Source organism: Loxodonta africana, chromosome 3 (genome assembly GCF_030014295.1).
Source record: "Loxodonta africana isolate mLoxAfr1 chromosome 3, mLoxAfr1.hap2, whole genome shotgun sequence".
Classification (NCBI taxonomy): domain Eukaryota; kingdom Metazoa; phylum Chordata; class Mammalia; order Proboscidea; family Elephantidae; genus Loxodonta; species Loxodonta africana.
The window spans coordinates 153,221,299-153,243,893 of record NC_087344.1 but is presented as its reverse complement, the minus strand read 5'-3'; the positions used below and the strand labels follow the sequence as shown (position 1 = coordinate 153,243,893).

General features: G+C 37.6%; 1 protein-coding gene across 3 annotated transcripts in view; it reads left to right on the top strand.

Moving 5' to 3' along the window:
- Window positions 1–22,346, top strand: part of GPR89A (G protein-coupled receptor 89A) — a 45,782-nt gene extending 23,436 nt beyond the window's left edge. For 2 of the 3 annotated variants that reach the window (XM_064282344.1, XM_064282345.1), the window contains 9 exons: window positions 2,727–2,847; window positions 5,790–5,870; window positions 10,762–10,871; window positions 12,783–12,877; window positions 13,836–13,928; window positions 18,453–18,548; window positions 20,394–20,483; window positions 21,356–21,421; window positions 21,555–22,346. In XM_064282344.1, coding sequence (XP_064138414.1) covers window positions 2,727–2,847; window positions 5,790–5,870; window positions 10,762–10,871; window positions 12,783–12,877; window positions 13,836–13,928; window positions 18,453–18,548; window positions 20,394–20,483; window positions 21,356–21,421; window positions 21,555–21,761 — 959 coding nt within the window. In that variant the 3' untranslated portion in view covers window positions 21,762–22,346. The remainder of the gene's footprint in view (window positions 1–2,726; window positions 2,848–5,789; window positions 5,871–10,761; window positions 10,872–12,782; window positions 12,878–13,835; window positions 13,929–18,452; window positions 18,549–20,393; window positions 20,484–21,355; window positions 21,422–21,554) is intronic. The other variant, XM_003421955.4, reaches the window with a different exon arrangement.
- The last annotated feature ends 249 nt before the right edge of the window (window positions 22,347–22,595 follow it).

Sequence of the window (22,595 nt, the reverse complement as noted above, 5' to 3'; positions counted from 1 at the left end):
CAAGGCTGTAACCTTCACGGAAGCAGATTGCATATCTTTCTTCTACGGAGCGGTTGGTGGATTTGAACAGCCAACCTTTTGGTTAGCAGCTGAGCGCTTTAATCATTGCACCACCAGCTTCCTCAAGGACAAGGGTGGGGGAGAGGACCTTAAGGAGTAGCTTCTGAGAAGGGTGGGGAGAGGTGTCTGACCAAGGGCAAGAGAAGAATTACTCGGTAGTGTTGTGAGCTCTGCAAAGACTGGCAATCATAAATTTGTAATGGCACCAATATCATAATGCATTTTAACGGTTTTAGGCAGCTCAGACATGGGCACAAGGAAGGTAGGGTATTAGACTGTTCCAGGTTGGGGCTCTACGGGATGCATGCTCAGAAGGAGGAGAATGGGGAACTGAGAGTACTGGTGAGAGAAGTGGAAATAAGCAAGCCTGGAGTCCAAGCTAGGTAAAAAAAAAGGAAATGAAAGCTAGGAGAAATAAAAGATTGGGACCAGAGGTTACAGTGAGCCCTAAAACAGGCGTAATGGAAATAAAGGAGCAAGACGACTCCAAGACTGGGAGGGGGAATGGAGGGGGACAGTATTAGAAATGGAATATTGGAATTTTTCATTTCGAAGCTGACAGAATGTTTGAATGGCAACTTTTGTGTTTAGCCATAAGAGTGGGTGGCTAAAGTTGATTATATCCCAAAAAATAGGAAGCAGAAGCAATTAAAACTCGTTTTTCCTATGACTCTTAGTTAACTAGTGCTGCTACAACAGAAATACCACCAGTGAATGGCTTTAACAGACATAAGTTTATTTTTTCACAGTCTAGTAGTCTAGAACTCCAAATTCAGGGTACCAGCTCCCAGGGAAGGCTTTCTCTCTTGGCTCTTCGGGAAGGTCCTTGTCTCAACCTTCCCCTGATGTAGGAGCTTCTCAGCGCCAAGGACCCTGGGTCCAAAGGACACGCTTCCCTCCTGGCTCATTCTTGATGGTAGGAGGTCCCCATCCAAAGTCTCAGGATCCCATTTCTTCCCAATCAACACCCTCTCTTTTATTTCAGACACCACTCAAGGTTGGGAATTGAGTTGGTGTAATTCAGTCACTCTAGCGATAAGACTCTGGGTTCTGTAACTACAAGAAATAAGGCTTTCTTTGAAGGCACAAGTGGAAACTTTGAGGTCGTTTATGCAGCGCTTGAGCCTTGACTGTGAAGCCCTGAGCTCATCTCTTTCACCACTTTGTTTAGTGAACGTAGGACCAACCAGCCAACTTCCTTATACTTCTCATTATGACAAAACCGTAGAAAGGTATCAAACACCACCTTTCACCAATACCTGATCTATTGGTGGTGATGTTTTGCGTATTTCTATTGCCACCTCATGCTATGGATTAGCAGTGCCCTCTTTATTACTAGAAGCAGAGTCATCAACATCTTTAAGACTAATCAGACTTCAGAACCAATTTAGAAAACTCATTCTCACCATTTCATTTCTCTAGGGCAACTCTTTGTACCAAATGTCTTAGGCCGGGTTCTCTAGAGAAGCAAAACCAGTAAAGCATATAAACATATACAAACAGAGAGATTTATATCAAGGAAATGGCTCATGTGATTGTAGAGGCTGCAACGCCCCAAGTCCGTGGGTCAGTATAGAGGTTTCTCCTGATTCATGATAGCCACACAGGCTGGCAAACCCAAGATTGACAGGTAAGACAGGAGGGCTTTTGCTCCCACTGGATCCTGCAGCTGGCTCCTGTTCATCTGACCTCTGGTTCTTTGGATTCAAGCTAGCAGTTTACCTGTCGTCTTGCCTGCTGATCTTGGGATTTGTCACTCTTCCCAGCCTGTGAGCAAGAGCCCTGCTCTTTGACCTGACAATCTCAGGTTCGCCAGCCCCTACAGCTTCATGAATGAGGAGAAGCCTCTATACTGACCCATGGACTTGGGTCTAGCCTCTACAATCGTGTGAGCCATTTCCTTGATATAAATCTCTTTTTATATATATTTATATGTTTTACTGGTTTTGCTCCTCTAGAGAACCCAGCCTAGGACAGACTGCAAACTCTCTGCGTTATTAATCATTGCTTTCTCTCATTTACCCCAAATACATGAATGGCTGCATTTATTTCAACTACTGAGTTGATTTTCAGCATTTTCAAACCATTGGGAATAATGGATAATTAGAATACAACTGATCGTTTAAAATTCATGTTTTTACCTTTGGATTAATCATTCACCTATAAATTCTGCCCACTTTTTTTTTTTTATTAGTTGCATTGTGTGTTTATTGATACAAAAATATTATGACATAAACTAAGGCTCTTATGACCTCAAGGGGAGATGTATATATCAAAGATAACTAAAATGCACAATGTTACATGCTATTTATACTTTTCCAGCAGATTTACATTCCGAAATTTTTTTTGCCAAAGCTTTTACTAAAAGTACTTTGCTTTGTTACAGTTCACACTACCTAGATCAAACAATCAATAAATGTTAATTGTTGTTATTATTATTATCTTACTATTACCATCACTCAGTAATAGAGAAGACTTTGAAACATGTGGAATAACAGAAAAATCAATAGACATTTATATTTATATAAAACCACATTAATTAAAAGTTGGCTTGTATCAGTTAGTTATATGTAATTGTTGATGTTTCAGTGATGTTTGCTTTTGCAGTACAGATGAAAACCAGTTTGTTTATATTACCTAACATTAATGTTCTTTGATGTTTTCAGGGATCTTGTCCATAGAACAGCTCATCAGCCGAGTAGGTGTGATAGGGGTGACTCTCATGGCTCTTCTTTCTGGATTTGGTGCTGTCAACTGCCCTTATACTTACATGTCCTACTTCCTCAGGTAATGAGAATTTTGTCTCTTTATTTCCTATTCCTTCTTGAATACATATGTCATATCATCATCACTAATACTAAATATTAAACGTATGATACTACATTTTAATTCTTCTCTTCCTCTGACCCTATGGGCATTGACCTGAGAATCTTTCTAAGTAAGTCTTATCACTTATATTGGCTGCCCTTGTTATTTGCCCTACATTTGTGTATTTTTTAAATGGCAAATTTCAGTCCAAATCTCCCCTCCCAGCATACACACACCCTTCTTAAAGGCACATTTCTAGTAGACAATAATGTGAACTAATACCAACTTGAGCAAATCAACCCCTCCCAAAAGTAGTACAATAGGAGATAATACCAAATCGAAAGTGTGCTTAAACAACATAAAGAAAGTAATTGGCGTCACGGATTAATGCATGTAAAAATTGTTCAATTGGCAAATGTTTTATTATGTATATTCTTACTACAATAAAAACCAAATAGTAAAGAAAAAAAAAGTACACTTAAGCATACATCCTAAATGTCACTGGATCAAAGCTAAGAAAGACCATAAGAGAATGAAGTACTTCCTGATTCCCTGAGAACCCAGAAATATTAACTATAAGAAATGAGAGCAAAAGCATTTTAGCTTATTATGGTCATTGTTTAATACTCTCTAAAATAGACAGACTACATCTGTGGAAAGAGACAATGGAAAAATTCAATATCATCCCTCAGAACAAGGCCAGGGCCAACTGCGAACAGATCGTTAATTGCTCATATGCAAGTTCAAGTTGAAGCTGAAGAAAATTTAAACAAATCCACAAGAACCAAAATATGACCTTAAGTATATCCCACCTGAATTTGGAGACCATCTCAAGAATAGATTTGACACACTGAACACTAGTGACTAAAGACCAGACGAGTTGTAGGATGACATCAAGGACATCATACATGAAGAGAGCAAGAGGTCATTAAAAAGACAGGAAAGAATGAAAAGACCAAAATGGATGTCAAAAGAGACTCTGAAACTTGGACATAGAGTAACTAAAGCGAATGGAAGAAGTGATGAAGTAAACGAGCTGAACAGAAAATTTCAAAGGGTGGTTCAAGAAGATAAAGTATTATAGTGACACGTGCAAAGACCTGGAGTTAGAAAACCAGAAGGGTTTTCTAGGGAAGAGCACACTCGGCATTTCTTAAGCTGAAAGAACTGAAGGAAAACTTCAAGCCTTGAGTTGTAATTTTGAAGGATTCTATGGGCAAAATATCGAAAGACCCCGGAAGTATCAAAAGAAGATGGATGGAATTCACAGAGTCACTGTACCAAAAATAATTGATTAATGTTCAGCCATTACAGGAGGTAGTGTGTGGTCAAGAACTGATGGGTACTGAATGAAGAGGTCCAAGCTGTGCTGAAGGCATTGGTGATAAACAAGGTTCCAGGAATTGATGGAATACCAGTTGAGATGTTTTAATGAAAGGACGCAGCACAGAAGGTGCTCACTTTTCTATGCCAAGAAATTTGGACAACAGCTACCTGGCCAACCGACTGGACATTTGTGAACATTCCAAAGAAAGGTGATCCAACAGAATGTGAAAATTGTTGAACAATATCATTAATATCTCATGCAAGTAAAATTTTGCTGAAGATCATTCAAAAGCAGTTGCAGCAATACATTGACAGGAACCTGCCAGAAATTCAAACCAGATTCAGAAGAGGACTTGGAATAAGGGATGTCATTACTGATGTCAGATGGACCTTGGCTAGAAAAATGTTTACCTGTGTTTTATTGACCGCACAAAGGCATTCAACTATGTGGATCGTAACAAATTATGGAAAACATTGTGAGGAATGGGAATTCCAGAACACTTAATTGTGCTCATGTAAAACCTGTACATAGACCAAGAGACAGTTGTTTGAACAGAACAAGGGGAAACTGAACAAGGAAAGGTGTGCATGAGGGTTGTATCCTTTCACCATACTTATTCAGCCTGTATGCTGAGCAAATAATCCAAGAAGCTGTATGTATAAAGAAGATCATGGCATCAGGATTGGTAGAAGACTCATTAACAACCTGAGATATGCAGATGATACAACCTTGCTTGCTGAAAGTGAAGGGGATTCGAAGCACTTGCTGAGGAAAATCAAAGACTACAGCCTTCAGTGTGGATTACCCCTTAACATAAAGAAAACACAAATCTTCACGACTGGACCAATAAGCAACATCATGATAAAGAGAAAAGATTGAAGTTGCCAAGGATTTCATTTTACTTGGATCCAGAATTAATGCCCATGGAAGCAGCAGTCAGGAAATCAAACAATGTATTGTATTGGGCAAATCTGCTGCAAAAGACCTCTTTAAAATGTTAAAAAGCAAGGATGTCACTTTGAGGACTAAGGTGTGCCTGACCCAACCATGGCATTCTCAATTGCCTCGCATGCTTGTGAAAACTGGACAATGAGTAAGAAAGACTGAAGAATAATTGACAGCTTTGAATTATGGTATGGGCAAAGAATAATGAATATACTGTGGACTGCCTGAAAAATGAACAAATCTGTCTCAAAAGAAGTACAGCCAGAGTGCTCCTTGGACGCAAGGTTGGTAAGACTTGATCTCACATGCTCTCAGGAGGGACCAGTCCCTGGAGAAGGACATCGTGCTTGGTAGAGATTCAGCAGAAAAGAGAAAGACGCTCAATGAGATGGATTGACACAGTGGCTGAAGCGATGGGCTCAAACATAGATATGATTTTGAGGATGGCGCAAGACTGGACAGTGTTTTGTTCTGGTGTACGTAGAGTTGCTATGACTCAGAACCGACTTGACGGCACCTAACAATAACAAGAAAGACAGACCCTTGAATGGCTATGTAACAACTGAGGTTTATGTATCACTCCATATGCCATGCGTTGTGCTTAAGGGTGGGACCCTAAAACACTGCTAACAGTTTGTGCATTTTATAGGAACGTGACTGACGCAGATATTCTAGCCCTGGAACGGCGACTGCTCCAAACTATGGATATGATCATAAGCAAAAAGAAAAGGTAAGATAGCACCACGTTAAAAAAAACTTGTACTCTGTTACAGTTCCTCAGCCTGACAATTTGACTGTGAATTGGTGCTGACAGGAAATTCCATCTTGCTCATTTTTATTGTACCACACCATCAAAGATTTAGTGTATGAAAGAAAGTTTTCAAATTCAACCTGATTTCCTGCATTTAGATATTTTTCTTTAAATGAACCATTAGAATAACTTTTATATTTGAAGGTATTCTATACTAAATGTTTTTAAAGTCTACCATCTTGCATTTTCTAAAACTTTTTCATGTCTTAGATCTTTCCCACTTCTTTTTCTCTAACTTCTAAAGAAATCCTTCAAGTCTTTTTAATTCTTCGTATTGTTTTATTATTCAAAAAGTACTTTTTAATGTATATTTTTAAAGTGCAATTTCATAGCAATCTATTGATCTCACATAGTCTGGGATCAGACTGTCTGAATTTGAGTCCTTGGTCTACTACTTACAATGTGGCCTTGTGCTGTTACTTAATCTCTTTGTGCCTTGGCTTTCTTGTCTCTAAAGTAGAGGTAATAACAATGAGTTAAGATGTGTAGAGTCTTAGAACAGTAAATAATACATTGCTGAAGACAAGTACTGAATTTAATAATCTCTATAAGACGATCATTGTTGATTTTAATGCTTTGCTTTCATTTATTTATTCACTTAATAATTATAGAAATCCTGGTTTATGTCAGGCAATATATTAGATTCTGGAGATAGAATGATAAGCAAGATAATTAAGTCCTGTCTTCACAAAGCTTAGTCTATTGTCTTTTGTCTGTTGTCTTTTAATGATAGCATAGAGGCTTTGAATGTCACAGGTATTTTTGAGTTTTATATTTTTTTTCTTCAACACTTTTCTATAGTATGACCCATAGTCAAGTCAAAAGTGCCTTAATGTAAGAGATGTTAGACATTTCAATGATAAAGGGGACCAGGACTTACCAACTAATTATTTGTCTCTATTTCTACGAGACTTTACTAAGATGTTAGAAGTAAACACATTTGTATACGTTTATTTACTTACATATATTTTGTTTACAGACATTCTATGCAGTCCATTTACATAAACGTATATGAATGCAGATTTAAGTAAACAATAAGCAAGATTATTCAGTATTGAAAGATACTTCTATAGGAACAATACTATTTTGATTCCCAACATCGTTCTCCATTTTACTGTATTTCTTATATCCGTACAAAGAGAGGAGTATATTCAAGTAAATATATAAATGTGAAGTCATGAGCCCTGTGAAGTGTGGATGTGCACTTTTAAGCCATTTAATCACTAGTCATGGTTAGAAATTGGCTCAGATCTACACACACTAGAGTCCATTACACCTGTAGACTTTGTCTAGTCAGGGTCAGGGATGGTTTGTGGTCCTGCAGTAGGTCTTATGAATTTGAGGAGCCCTCAGAAGAGTCAGCCTCCCAACTTGACCTAATTATAATTAGCAGAATCCTTTACCCAGCAGAACCAACAGGGCAGTTAGACAGCTGACGTGACTGCATCTGGGCCCTGGGGCTCGTATAGCGTCTTGCTATTTACCACAATATAGAAAAACTGTTCCTGCAAACATTGATCACAGAGGAGGTGTAGTGACCAGAAAACCATTTTGTGAGTTAACAGTAGAGGGCCATAGTGAGATGACATGCGAGAAAAATAACATCTGTTACATACAAAAAAGTTAATGGTCGAAAATGGAGGAAGACAAAAGGTACAGTATCTTCTCATTTGGAACATTGAATAGAAAATGAGGTTTATAGTAGTTGGAAAACATTCATCAGAAACCGAGTTCAGTTAGTGTGAACATGCTGCATTAGTGATCAAAGCCTTTCAGTTTTTTTCAAGCTGAGAGGATTAAGTGACCTATTGATTTGCTTGTTTTTCTGTTGACTTAGATATTAAAGCCTTGGTTTTGGTAACCCATGACATAGGCTAAAATGTAATCTCTAGTCACAAACAATATTAGTACCATTTTAAGATTGTGGTTTTGTGCAACTATACCATGGTATAATGAAAACAGCTTGGACTAAAAAAATCACTTTACATTATTAGCCATTAGGGAAATGGCAAATTAAAACCACAATGAGATACCACTCTACATGTATCAGAATAGCTAAAATAAAAATTAGTGACAACACCAAATGCTGGTAAGGATGCAGAGAAACTGAACACTCATACATTGCTGGAGGGAATGTAAAATGGTACAGCCACTCTAGAACACAGTCGAGCAATTTCTTAAAAAAAAAAAAAAAACTGAACATGCAGCTACCACACAACCCAGCAGTTGTACTCCTGGGCGTTTATCCCAGAGAAAGAAAGACATACCTTTACACAAAAACTTCTGGTAGCCAAAAACTGGAAAGGTTTAAGCCAGATGTCCTTACAGCGGGTGAATGGTTAAACAAACTGTGGCACATCCATACCATGGAACACCCAGCAGTAAAAGGAATGAACTGTATTCATACAACAACTTACATGAATCTCCAGAGTATTATGCTGAGTGGGAAAAAAAAAAAAGTCCATCTCCAAATGTTACATCCTATATGATTCTATTTACATACATTTTTGAAATGACAACATTATAGGAATGGAAAACAGATTAGTGGTTGCTGGGGGAAAAAAAAAATTTTTGGGGGGGGCGGGTAGGAGGGAGGTAGGCTATACAAGGGCAACATGAGGGATCCACATAGTGTTGGAAATGTCCTGTATCTTGGCTGTATCAATGTCATTATCCTGGTTGTGATACTGTACCATAGTTCTGCTGGGTATTTTTTCTTAAAACTGATATGAAGCTACAACTATCTAAAAGCAAAATATTTGATTAAAAATAAAAGTAATAGCTGATTTCCCATCAGAAACAACGGAAAACAGTAGAATGGCACCTTGAACCACAGCAATTTTTCAGCCTCTTCAATTTCAAAACTACCACCTCAGCCAAGTGCAAATGTTTTACTGTATCATGAATTACTAAATGTCATTTAGCTGTTAACAAATAGGTAATTTCTTGCTGTGGACTATCCTTATTACAAAGAGGCGATAGTGATGATTATGGTTGTTGTAGAAGTGGTGATAGTGAAGATAAAATTAAAGATGAAAGTGATCTACTTCTATAGTATTTCATATGTTTTATTCCTTTTCACCGCATCTCAGAAAGTTTGATCTTACTACTTTGTCTTCTGAAATAGATGAATTTTTTTCATCTGCAACTTATTAAGAGCAAAATTTGTTTAGAATGAAGTTATAAAATTAAAAGCGAAAGTGAGTTGTTTAAAACAAAGCCACACTTGTCTGTATGCAGCCTGCTTTCACTTCTACTAGCTGGTGTACCTTTCTGCCTGTTTAAGGCCGTGCATGGTGCAGCATTAGTCACCCGTCCATATTCAAGCACTTCCACTCTACAGCCAGTCACATTGTAGACATTGAGACTAAAGACAATAAAAAATGGGCTTCTATGCTCCTTGTCTCCCAACTGCCTCTTCTATAATCCAGCATAGTAAACTGAAATGAACTATTAAATGAATGGTATAGAACCTCTCCCTTCTTCATATACCTGTTCCAGCTTTCTCGACTGCGAAAAGGAAACTAAGGATGACTGAGTCTTGCCAAGTCAAAATCTCCATAGGTCTGAGCCTCTTGGCTTTTTATTACATCTTCCCAAAATTCCAAGTTACAGTAAATGCATAGATAGAGGAAGAGGCAGAAAGGGCTAAAACTTGGGGCTGCGTTTCATTTACCCAGTATCCAGGCAGAGGTCATTTTAAGAAGGAAACAGTTAACTCAACATGACTGACACTCCTAATAGTCTTTCTTATTAATATTTTAGCCAGTGGTTTAACGAATTTAGCCTGCAGAAATACCATTTAGTGAGTTGGTACCATGGGTACCATTTATATTGTCCTAGGCCATAAATGCCAATGCTGCAGCTTCTTCCTCATCACTTCTGTCTCTTGTCACCCATAAATATCCACCTTGAGTTACTAGATCTCAAAAGGGACTAGAAATGATAGGCACACATTAATTTTTCTCTTTAGTCCTGCAACCCTATTTTATTGGACCCATCCTGGTTTATTTTAGGCCTGTAGGTCTTTTAATGGCCCATTATACTCTCCAAGTCATCATTAATATACCAATAATCTTACTTTCCTCACAAGAACCCTGTTCTTAATACCTATGTGGTGGGCTAGAACACGTTACAGCTACCACCGTGGCATTAGACCCTCCACATACTGAGAGGACAAGAGGGAGGAGAGGTAGGTTTCCTGTTGATTTATGCAGTGGTGGGACAGATCACAGTGGGTGAGGAGGCTTGAAGACTAATGCTCTAGAAGAGGCCAAGTTTTATGTGGTTTTGCTTTTGTTTGCTTTTTGAAAGGGAAAGAAGGAAACATTTATTGAGTTCCTACTAGGTACCTGTTCTTACTTTGTACCTGATCTTTAGCTAGTTGTTTTAGCTATTGTTTTATTTTGTCCTCAAATTATAATTGTAGTAAACATTAATATACATATAGCACTTTGTAGTTGACATCATGAGTTCTTCTACATTACTTCATTAATCTTCACAACCATCCAAAGATGAGGAAATGAAAAGTCTGAAGTAATAGTAACCGAAGTCTCACAGCTTCTAAGTGGCAGACCCAGTCCTCAAAGTTATTACTCCAAATTCTGTACTCCTTCACCTAGGTCAGATTGCTTTCTACGAGTGTGTCGTTTCTCCTTTAGTTGTCAGTTGTGGAAGAGTGGAACTCTGGAATCAACATCCTTCCCTGAACAGCTCAGCAAATGGGAGGGGCAGTCATGATGCTAGGAAATGGGCGAGACTGGAAGACCCATGTTTCCTCACTGAGGTTTTATATTTTCTTTCATTTCAGGATGGCAATGGCCCGGAGAACTATGTTCCAGAAAGGGGAAGTGCATAACAAACCATCAAGATTCTGGGGAATGATAAAGAGTGTTGCCACATCAGCTCCAGGAAGTGAAAGTATCCTTTATCCTTCTGTTTGATTATTCATTTTCTCTACTCTGGACCAAGAGCAGAAGAAAAAGAAGTGGTATTGGGATGGTCCCTTTTAAGGTACCTGACTGCATCAGAGCCCAAGCTGGCCAGAGCTAGGCTTAGGGAATGCCATGTCCACAGAGTCATCTTTCCATCACCCACATAAGATCATAAAAGCATTGTCTTTGACCTGGAGGGCTCCTAAAAAGTCAGTCTTTCCGTTTTACAGATGAGAAAATAGACCCAGAGGGGTTAGGTCACACAGTGGTTTGTGGCAGAGCTAGGACCAGAACCATGATCTCCTCTTCGTAGTTCTTTCCACTACACTATTAAATTTCTCAACTCTGAAAAAAAACACACAAAACATAATGGCTCTCTAAAATGGATGATTCGCATATGGGATGTTAAGGGCCCTTTTCTAAACAATCAGCTCTGCTTCTCCAGTGACTTTTTGGTTTGAAGAATCAAGTAGATTGGGTTAAGGAATTATTCTTGGCCCAGCTGGTTATAGTGTTAAAATAATTCCCAAATTGGGTGACCAAATCTCTATGTGGCTACCAGGCTATTAGATCAAAACCTTGGGAGACTAGGCATGAGATAGCATACTCCTGCTTCCTTCCCAGCCTGTGGAAATACAAATTCCCTTTTGCTTCATTGGAGGAGGAGAAGGATGTATTATTGCTATGAATTATGACCTGTACCTTCTGGCGTCAAATGCTGATACGAATAAGACCAAGGAAAAGCAGGCTGGCTATGGCCGAGGAAGAAGGACTAATTTAGATTCATTTAACCAAGAAACATTTATTTCATATCTCCTATTTCCAGGCAGGGTGCTAAGGGATAAAATGATCAACAGAGCATAACCTGTGTCCCCAAAGCCCCAAGGAACTCACCATCTAATCATGGGAGCGACAGCCATGTAACAGGTAAACCAAGTTATGTTTGGTAGCCTGGCACATGCCAATAGCAGCCACAGCTGAGGAAGGAACTGAAGGCACTGATGGATGTGGGTAATAGAGGAGAAAGTCAGAGAGAAAAGGGAGGATTTGGATTAAAGTCAATACTTCTATTTTAGAAGGTACCATCTTTACTATTTTTATTAAATTGGGATTATGAGGATATTACTAAATCCATAAAAGCCAAAAGTTGAAGCTATTTTAGTGAAGATAAGTCAACAGTAGTGTCAGAATTATTTAACCTTTCTGAGCCCCTGTTTCCTAAATGGGGGTAATAATAATACTACCTCAATACTACCTCACCAAGTTTTTGGAAAGTAGCATAGCGTAATGGAAAGAGCAGGCCTTGGAGTAAGGCAGATCTGACTTTGCATCTACACCTATTAGCTGTGTGACTTTGAGCAAGTGATTTAACTCTCTGAGCTTCGCTTTCCTTATCTGCAAAATGGATAGTAACACCTATTTCATGGGATTGTTGTGAGAATTAAAGAAGATAATGCCTATAAAGAATTAAAGAAGGTAATGTCTATAAAGCCCAGCCCATTTTAGGACTCTAAATACTAGTTTCCTTTCCTAATGTTGTGTTTATTCAGATAATATAGGAGAAAACTGTGCTAAACTATAGGTGTTATTATTACTATGTATGTAGTTAACCATTTTGAGATTTCTCAGATTATAGCTGACTTAATCTGAGCCAGTTGAACTGGTAAGAAATTGAGTGGTAGGTGTTTGGTGGTGACACTTTTGGCTGAGATGCTTTTACACATCTGTATTGGGAGGTTGGGAAGATTGCTGTAAAGTACCACTGCCAGCTGTGAAACAGGAAATTGAAAATATAGGCTGCTCCTGGGATCCACTATAGGAGAAACCAAAAGCATTTGCTTTCTTCATTGCTGTTTCTTGAAACTTTTATGTGATTTAAACCTTGATGTCCATTCTGTGCCAGATCTTACTCTTATTCAACAGGAAGTGGATGCTTTGGAAGAACTAAGCAGGCAGCTCTTTCTGGAAACAGCTGATCTGTATGCTACCAAGGTACATATAGCGAAGAAACTGAAATGTGGTTTTTACCAAGATGGTTGAGAGAGAACAAGACTAAGTGGCTTTTTAATGTTCTCTTAATTTTTTTTTTTTTTTTTTAATGTCCAAGCAACTCAAGAGACACTTCAAAGCTTCAATATCAGCCAGGAAGCATTAGGGATGAGGGGCCTGCATACTTCATGACATTGCTTCAACCACTGGCAAAATCCTTAAGGAAGTACCTTTAATAATAGAAATTGAAAGTTGAGGCTTTTCAACATCTAGAAAGGTGGCACACAGCACTTCCTACTCACCTGGGGTAAAGACGGTAGCTCCTCTGAATCCTTTTTATTCCTGAACAAATTAGTAATATTGTAAGAGCAATAGGCACCTATCTGCCGTGGTCTGACCTATTTTAAAGGATCCAGATCAAGAAATAACATAACTGAGGGAAGTAACTCTTGTATTTCCACTTAAAATTTAATATAATTTAAATGTAATTTAAAATGCAATATAAACTGAGGTTACAAACTGTTTTAATCTTTTTTGAGGATAACTTCACACAGGTAGCAGCATAGGATGGAATAACATAATAGACTTTGGAGTTAGACAGATGTGCACCTAAATCCCCCTACTCACCAGCTGTGTGACGTTGGGCACATTATTTAACCTCTCTAAGCCTCAGTTTTCTCATCTGTAAAATTAAGATAATAAAACGTATTTCAGAAGAGGTGTTGTGAGGAATAAATTAGATGATGTCTGTAAGGTGTTTAGCCCAGTCTTTGGCTTAAAGTAAACCTTGAATAAATGTTGGCCACCACTACTACTGTTTTAATTTTTTTTACCATCATGTGTTGTTTTTTGACTCGTAGTATCAGCCTGAAGAATGATTCAGAGAGGCAGAAGTAGTTTCGTTGAATATAAATTTACATTTTGCTGAGACCAACTATGTTTTGTGTTTGTTTTCCTTCAGGAGAGAATAGAATACTCGAAAACTTTCAAGGGGAAATACTTTAATTTTCTGGGTTACTTTTTCTCTATTTACTGTGTTTGGAAAATTTTCATGGTAAGTGTATTTTTTTGACTATCAGGGTTTAGGTGAATTTTGCTGGTAGTGCCAGAGATAGAAGTGTGGTTTTACTGACACATTGAACTAAATTCCAAATCCAATTGAGTCAACAGGCAGTGTGATTTTTGATGTCTCTGAGCCTTACTCTTTTCTCTCTCTCCTTTTTAGATAACCTAGAAAACGGAGGTTGTATTTTTCTTCTGTCAGAAATCATTAGTAAGGTCTTAGTTTATGATATCTATGAAATGAATGTAGAAGTTTATTTTATACTCTGCTTTCCATATTACCCATGAGTACATGACTATATGTAACCTCAACTCCTACCTGCAGCTCAGAACAGAAACTACTTTTTCTTTTTAATGACATGTATACCTAAAAATTGAATTGACTCAATGGCAACAGGTTTGGATTTTGTATACCTAAAATAAATTCCAAAATATATTTCCACAGATAAATTCATCTTCTATACTTACAGCTGTTATTCTTTTGTGACTCTCCCTTAATGCTTTATTCTTTATGTGCATTTTATGTACATTATTTGTCTTTACTTCTGACTCATCTACAGGTGTCAGTAGATTTCAACATGATTATAGAAAAAGCCAATTGACTTTCTGGTTTGGTTGACTTTTCTACTAGGGCTATGTTTGTACAGGAAAGGAGCTTTGCCAGCTTGTTAGTTGATTTTTTCTTTTTAATTGTACTTTAGATGAAAGTTAACATAACAAACTAGCTCCTCACTAGACAATTAGTACACATATTGTTTTGTGACATTGGTACCAGCTCCATGACATGTCAACACTCTCCGTTCTCGACTTTGGGCCACTATTACCAGCTTTCCTGCCCCCTCCTGTCTTCTAGTCCTTGCCTCTGGGCTTGTGTGCCCTTTTAGTCTCGCTTTGTTTTATGGGCCTATCTCAACTTTGGCTGAAGGGTGAACCTCAGGAGTGACTTCAGTATTGAGTTAAAATGGTATCCGGCAGCCATACTCTCGGGGTTTCTCCAGTCTCTGTCAGGCCAGTAAGTCTGGTCTTTTTTTGTGGGTAAGAATTTTGTTCTACATTTTTCTCCAGCTCTGTCCCAGACCCTCTATTGTGATTCCTGTCAGAGCAGTCAGTGGCAGTAGCCAGGTACCATCTAGTTGTGCTGGACTCAGTCTGATGGAGGCTGTGGTAGTTGTTAGTTGATTTTGATCAGTGTACATGGATGAAAAATTTTGGATTTAATGAATCTGATGTTATAATAAATTGATGTCAGTGCCCACTCAGATGACATTTTTAAAATCTTGGTTCGTCCAATGGCAGAGGATGAATGAAAACAGTGAGTTCAGTCAGCCAATCTACTAAAGGTTTTTCCTGAGATTCAGTTTTATGGGGAACATATTTTTTTAACAGCTTTACTGAGGTATAATTGATGTACAATAAATTGCACATACTTAAAGTGTACAATTTGACAAGTTTGACACCTGTATATACCTGTATGACAACCATCACCACAATGAAGAGGGTGAACCTATCCATCACTTCCAGATGTTTCCCGTTGCCGTTTTGTAAAGCCTCTCTGGCACCCTCAGCTCCCAGGCAACCCCAAGACACTTTTTATCATTATTCATTAGCTAGTATTTTATGGATTTTATGTAAATGGAATCAGTCATACTGTATGTACTCTTTCTCTGTCTGACTTCTTTTACTCAGCATAACTATTCTGAGTCTCACCCATGTTATTGTGTGTATCAATAGTTTATTCCTTTTTACTGCTGAGTACTATTCTGTTGTATGGATGTACCACAATTCATTTATCCATTCACCTGTTGATGGGCATTTGGATTGTTTCCAGCTTGAGAATATTACAGATAAAGCTGTTATGAACATTTGTGTACAAGTCTCTGTATGGGCATATGCTGTATTTTTTCTTGGGTAAGCACTTAGGAGTGGAATTGCTGGATCATATGGTAGATATTTATTTAACTTGTGAAGAAATAGCCAAACTCATTTCCAAAGAGGTTGTACCAATTCTACCTGCAGTGTAGGAGGGTTGCCACTGCTTTCTATCCTCACCAACACTTGCATGGTCACTCTTTAATTTTAGACATTTATGAGTCGGAATCGACTCGACGGCACTGGGTTTTTTTTGCTTTTTTTTAATAGGTATTAGAATAGGCATATTCTAATAGGTAGTGTTGAATTGTGACTTTAATTTGCATCTCCCTAACGTCTAATAATGGAACGTCTAATGATGGAACTTCTAATGATACTGAGCATCTTTTCATGTGCTTATTTGCCACCCGTATAACTTTGGTGAAGTACCCAAATCTTGTACCAATTTTTTAGTTAGGTTTTCTTTTTTTGAGTTATGAGTTTTTTATATATTCCTGAAATCTCTTATCAAATATGTGATTTACAAATGTTTTCTTCTGGTCAGTGGCTTGGCTTTTCGTTATCTTACTATCTTTCAAAGAACAGAAGTTCTTAATTTTTATAAAGTCTAATTTATCTCTCTTTTTTCTTTCATGAATTATGCTTTTGTTGTCATAGCTAAGAAATCTTTGCCTAACCCAATCACACAAAGATTTTTCTTCGTATATTTTTTCTACAAATTTTATAGTTTTAGATTTCACAATTTAGTCTGTGATCCATCTTAAGTTAATATTTTATTATAGTGTCAGTTTTCTCCAAGATCATTTTTTTTGCTTATAGAGATCCAATTTTTCTAGCACCATTTGTTGAAAAGTTATCCTTTCTCCACTGAATTGCCTTTGCAATTTTGTCAAAAATTAATTGACCATAATATGTGTGGGTCTGTTTCTGGGCTATTCTCTTTTGATGTATTTGTCTTTGCTTATGCCAATACCACACTGTCTTGATCACTGTAGCTTTATAATAAAGCCTTGAAATCAGGGAGTGTAAGTTCTTCAACTCTGTTCTTTTTTCAAACTTGTTTTTGCTATTCTATGTCCTTTTGCATTTTCATATGAATTTTAGAGTTAGTTTATCGATTCCTACAAAAAGCCTGCTGGCATTTGTATTGAGAGTCCATTGAATCTATAGACCACTTTGAAGAGAAGTGATATCTTAACAATATTGAGTCTTCCAATCCATGAACACAGTGTAATTCTCCACTTACTTAGACCTTCTTTCATTTCTCTCAGGCATGTGTTGTAATTTGTAGTGTACAGGGCTTTCACATCTTTTGTCAGATTTAAATGTAAGTATTTCATATTTTTTGATGCTTTTTTGAATGGATTGTTTTTATAATTTCCATTTCTGATTGTTTATGCTAGTATTAAAAAAAAAACTCATTGCCATCGAGTTGATTCCGACTCATAGTAACCCTATAGGACAAAGTAGAATGCCCCATAGGGTTTCCAGGGAGCAGCTGGTGGAGTCGAACTGCTGACCTTTTGGTTAGCAGCCAAGCTCTTAACCACTGCACCACCAGGGCCCCCATGCTAGTATATAGATACACACCATCATTTTTTAGGGATCAGAAAGGTAACATTCTGGTAAATGAAGTCAGAGTAAGGGAAACAAGGAATTCTAGGATCCTATGAAATTTATAGGGTTGTTATGAGTCAGAATCAACTTGATGGCAGTGGGTTTTAACAGGTTATAAAATTTATTTAAAAAAAACCTTCTAGAACTAATAAGGGTGTTCACCAAGTTTGCAGGATATAAGATCAATATACAAAAACCAATTGTATATCTATATATTAGGTATATATAGATTAGATATATTTATCTATATATTAAATATGTTTTAATGTATATATGCTTCATTTATAATTCATATATTAGCATGATATATAGATATACAATTGATTTTTTTAATTTAAATAAATAAATAAACCCGTTGCCATTGAGTCAATTCCAACTCATAGCAACCCTACAGGACAGAGAAAACTGCCCTATAGAATTTCTAAGGAGAGCCTGGTAGATTTGAACTGCCAACCTTTTGGTTAGCAGCCATAGCTCTTAACTACTACGCCACCAGGGTTTCTGATTTTTGTGTATTGATCTATATATTAGATATATATATTAGGTGTATATAGATTAGATATACATCTGTATATTAGATATATATTTAATGTGTATATATTTTGTTCATAATTCATATATTAGCATGATATATATACAATTGAGTTTTGTATATTGATCTTATATCCTGCAATCTTGCTAAACTCCTTTATTCATTCCAGAAGCTTTTTTATAAATTTCATAGGAGCCTTGTTTCTTTTATTTTGTCTTCATCTACCAGAATGCTACCTTTCTGACTCCTGAAAAGTTAAGATGTGTATATCATAGCTGTACTTCCCTTAACCCATTACAGAAAAGAAGATGGGGTAGATAGGGACTTTGTATATGAATAGCCAAAATAGATTTTCCATATATGATTTGGATTGAGAGTAGAATTGCATTTTTAGGAACATCCACCTGTAAAATATATTGTGATGATTAATTCATTATTTCAAATCACTTTTCAGAATAGTAAGTGATGATTAAGTTGCTCTAATGTGTGTTTCTACAGGCAACTATCAATATCGTTTTTGATCGGGTTGGAAAAACTGATCCTGTCACAAGAGGCATTGAGATCACTGTGAATTATCTGGGAATCCAATTTGATGTAAGAGCTGTAACAAGACTGCTTTTCTATGGTTCATTCTATTTTATCTGCTATAAATTACAATTGTTAGTGTACTCATTTCTTTAGGTACTTGCTTCTGCTTTTGTCCCTCCCACTCTTCTCTGTATGTTTTGACATATTGACGTGGCAAACTTACCATAAAACCATAAGTAATGACTGGTACTTATTGTTGTCATGGATACTGGTTACTTCTACAGTGCTCCCTCTGCTTCTCTGTAGCCAGCTACCACTTCACCACCTCCTTCCCACCAAGTACGTGGATACTTTCTCTGTGATACTTGATAAGATCTTCAAACACACAGCTAGCCTTTGATTCCTCTGACAGAAAATTAACTGCTAATTAATGTTCGTGTTAGAACTGAAATAGTTTCTGCTGTGAAAAATAATCTCTATGAATTTAGTAATGAAATGTGAACTTTGAGTTAAAGGTGGTAACTGTCACCTGTACACAAAGTTTTGTTTTTTCTTATTCAGATTTTTATCATGAAATGTCATCTTCTTTCTGCCTATAGATACCAACCACTGTCATTAAATATACCCTTGTCTTGTTAAGTTCATTAACTTTATTTATAGAATATTTTCCAGATGTATGTATGGCCAATACCAACATCATGTTCTTTGTTCCATGGACCGTTTAGCTGTGCTGTGATCCCAGCCACAGGCTCCATGCTTCCCCCAGCAATCCATGTCAGCAGGACATGCTCCCAGTCCCAACGGTGACTGGAAAAAACAAAATGCGCTAGAGCAAATTTAGCTCCAGTCCTTGAGAAACAGCTCAAACTACAGATTTTTAGATGGTAGATCAATAGTGTATCCTTTTTGTATGTAAAGGAGCATAGTATCTTTCCCTCAAGTGGTATACAAATTGTACTGTTAAGTGTACGTTGCTATTGTTACATACGTGCTATCCAAGACTATTTAGTTGCTATGTATGTATGTATTAGGAGACCTAGTGGCGCAGTGGTTAAGTGCTCAGCTGCTAACTGGAAGGTCAGCAGTTGAACCCACAGTCACTCTGCAGGAGACAGATGCAGCAGTCTGTTCCCATAAATATGCCCCGTCTTTTATGGTTGCTATGAGTCGGAATTTGACTTGATGGCAGTGGGGTTGGCTCTTTTTTTTTGGGGGGGGGCTAATGTGTATATATTTAATTCATAATTCATATATATATTCCATATTCTATAATTCTGCATGACAAACCTTCTGGATGTTAGGAAAAGCAGCTCCCCTCAGAACTTTTCAGACCTGAGTTGAGCACAGGGCCCCAAAGCTGTTTCTCACTATGAAGCAATGCAGCAGGCGTAAAAAGTATCGTCATGTGGTTCAAGTGATGTTCAGCTATTTCCTAGAGCTTAACTGAGAACATTTACATATTCTTTTATTATAAAAAGAAAAAGTTCTTGAAGTTTTGAGTAATCAGAGGGCTATCATTCACAGATATTAAAAATATTCAAGCTACTATTGAGTTAGTTTCCTTTTAATTCCTGCTTCTCCCTTATCGCATTGAGGCTATGTTAGCTCTGTGTTTCTTCTGATTTATTAGTGTTATTTTCATCACTTCACTGCACTTGTCTTCTGTCGTTAAGACTTCATTAAGTCTGCTAATTAAGACATCTGCTACAGTCTTCCTATAGGTATTTTAGTTAGTGTTTACTTGCTTTCCTCCCTCCCTTAAAAAAAAAAAGCTAGTGCCTAGTGAGTCGGGGACTAACAACAGTAACGTTCCTGCTCCCAGCCACATAAATGATCAGAATGTATCTTAGCCTTCACATCTCTCTAAACAGAGTTTTAACAGATACTTTTTTCTTCCTATTATGGTGACAGGTAAAGTTTTGGTCCCAACACATTTCCTTCATTCTGGTTGGAATAATCATTGTCACATCTATCAGAGGATTGCTGATCACTCTCACCAAGGTATAATGTATCACAATGTCAAAAAGTGTTTATCGTTTGTTTAATTACACATGGTCCCATGAAATAATTTTACCTAATTAAGATTTTCGCCTTCTAAGGTCTTAGTCAAATATCTAAGACATACAACAGAATAAAAAAAAAAAAAGTTAAACTAACACATAAATTGATATATCTACATCACACATCAATTATAGATAAGTACATTTACCAAAGGTAATAGAATGAGATCGGTGTCTGTTTTGTTCACTGATGTCACCAGCGTTTAGAACAGAACCTGGCACTGTAGGTCCTCAGCAGATCTCTGGAATGAGTAGGAAGATAGCGAGATTAGAATAACTGAGAGTCATTTGTAGAGCTAGGATATGGAAGTAGGGGAAACGGAATGTCCTCGTCAACATAGGACTGCTTCATGGAGGTAAAAGGTGAAGGCTTTTCTGGTAGAAGAAGTAGGGATTTCAAGATCCAAAGAAGAGGCTAGGAGGGAACGGAATCTCCAGGCATCTACCACAGTTTTAGAAAGTGCTGAGGAGCTGGTAAATATTACAAGGGTTTAGAGTGGTCTGGAATCATCATCTTTAATGTTTATAGTGATGTTAACGTCATATCCATCACAAAGTTCCTGAAGGTTTAATGGGAATCCTTTCATGTGTTATAGCGTAATGCTTAAAGCCACCAACTACCTCTGTGGGGAACCTGTAACTGGATTCCTTGTAGGCAGTCCATTTAGGTCTCTTCTTTATGGCCTTAATCATATGAGTTGTCCTATACAGATTGTGGCATTTTTAATTAAATGTTAGCCATGTTATTTATTGTTGGTGACACAGGGATCTAGCAGTACTGCATAGATTTCTCTCTCCTCCCTTTCTTGACAGTTCTTCTATGCCATCTCCAGCAGCAAGTCCTCCAATGTCATTGTCCTGCTGTTAGCACAGATAATGGTAAGTCTGATGAACTAGCTTTATGTTTACAGCTGTAAAGTGCCAGAAATGTTTTATACTTCTAAAAGTTTTAACGGTTTCCTTTGACCTGCCCCTCACTACAAAGTGACTTCTGGATTAACTTGACTTACAGGGCATGTACTTTGTCTCCTCTGTACTGCTGATCCGAATGAGTATGCCTCTAGAATACCGCACCATAATCACTGAAGTTCTTGGAGAACTGCAGTTCAACTTCTATCACCGCTGGTTTGATGTTATCTTCTTGGTCAGCGCTCTCTCCAGCATACTGTTCCTGTACTTGGCTCACAAACAGGCACCAGAGAAGCACATGGCACCTTGAACTCATGCCTATCACAGACTGCTAAAAGCCAGTGGTGTCAGAACAGATATAAGAGGAGAAAAATGGAGGGGACCAGGACCTAATTTTTTTTTTTTTTTTAAACAAAAAGAAAATTGCTGTGATAGCACATTGTACCCCTAGCCTAAGCCTTCCTCGTCATGATACTGTGATCGTGAGTTGTATCACCTCAAACATGAGAGAAAGTAACTCAAGTCAGTACTTGGTAGGTTTAAGGCTGGTGCAGTGTGGAGGGGGGTGGTGAAAAGAGCCAATAACTAAGAAAAAAAATACACTGGAACTCTGGGGTAGGAGACATCTAGGTGGCAAAGTTAAGGGTTCGGCTGCTAACCAAAAGGCCAGCAGTTCAAATCCACCAGCCATTCCTTGGAAACCCTATGGGGCAGTTCTACTCTGTCCTATAGGGATGCTATGAGAATCAACTCGATGGCATCAGGTTTGGTTTTGGGGTTTAAGACAGCTGTATCTTAAACCCAAAGTATTTCTGTTTTAAGTCAAGGTTCAAATGGAGATGGTCATGACTTTCCCTTGAGATTGACTGTCATTAAAATTAGAGATCGTTTAATACTTTGGACTTTTAAGATCCTTTAGTTCATTTTATCAAGCATAGCACAGTATATGCTGTGTTTACGTGATCTAACGTGAACTGGCATGCCACTCCTGCTCTCCCACTCCCTGCACTATTAAAATCACTAAGAGGTTGTCTCTTCTCTTCTGGGGTAGAGGTGCTGTGCACCTGAGACTTACAAGCATGTCATTTTTCTTTATTTCCTTTTAACTTAGTGCTACTGAAAAGTGAATACCCTGCATTCACCT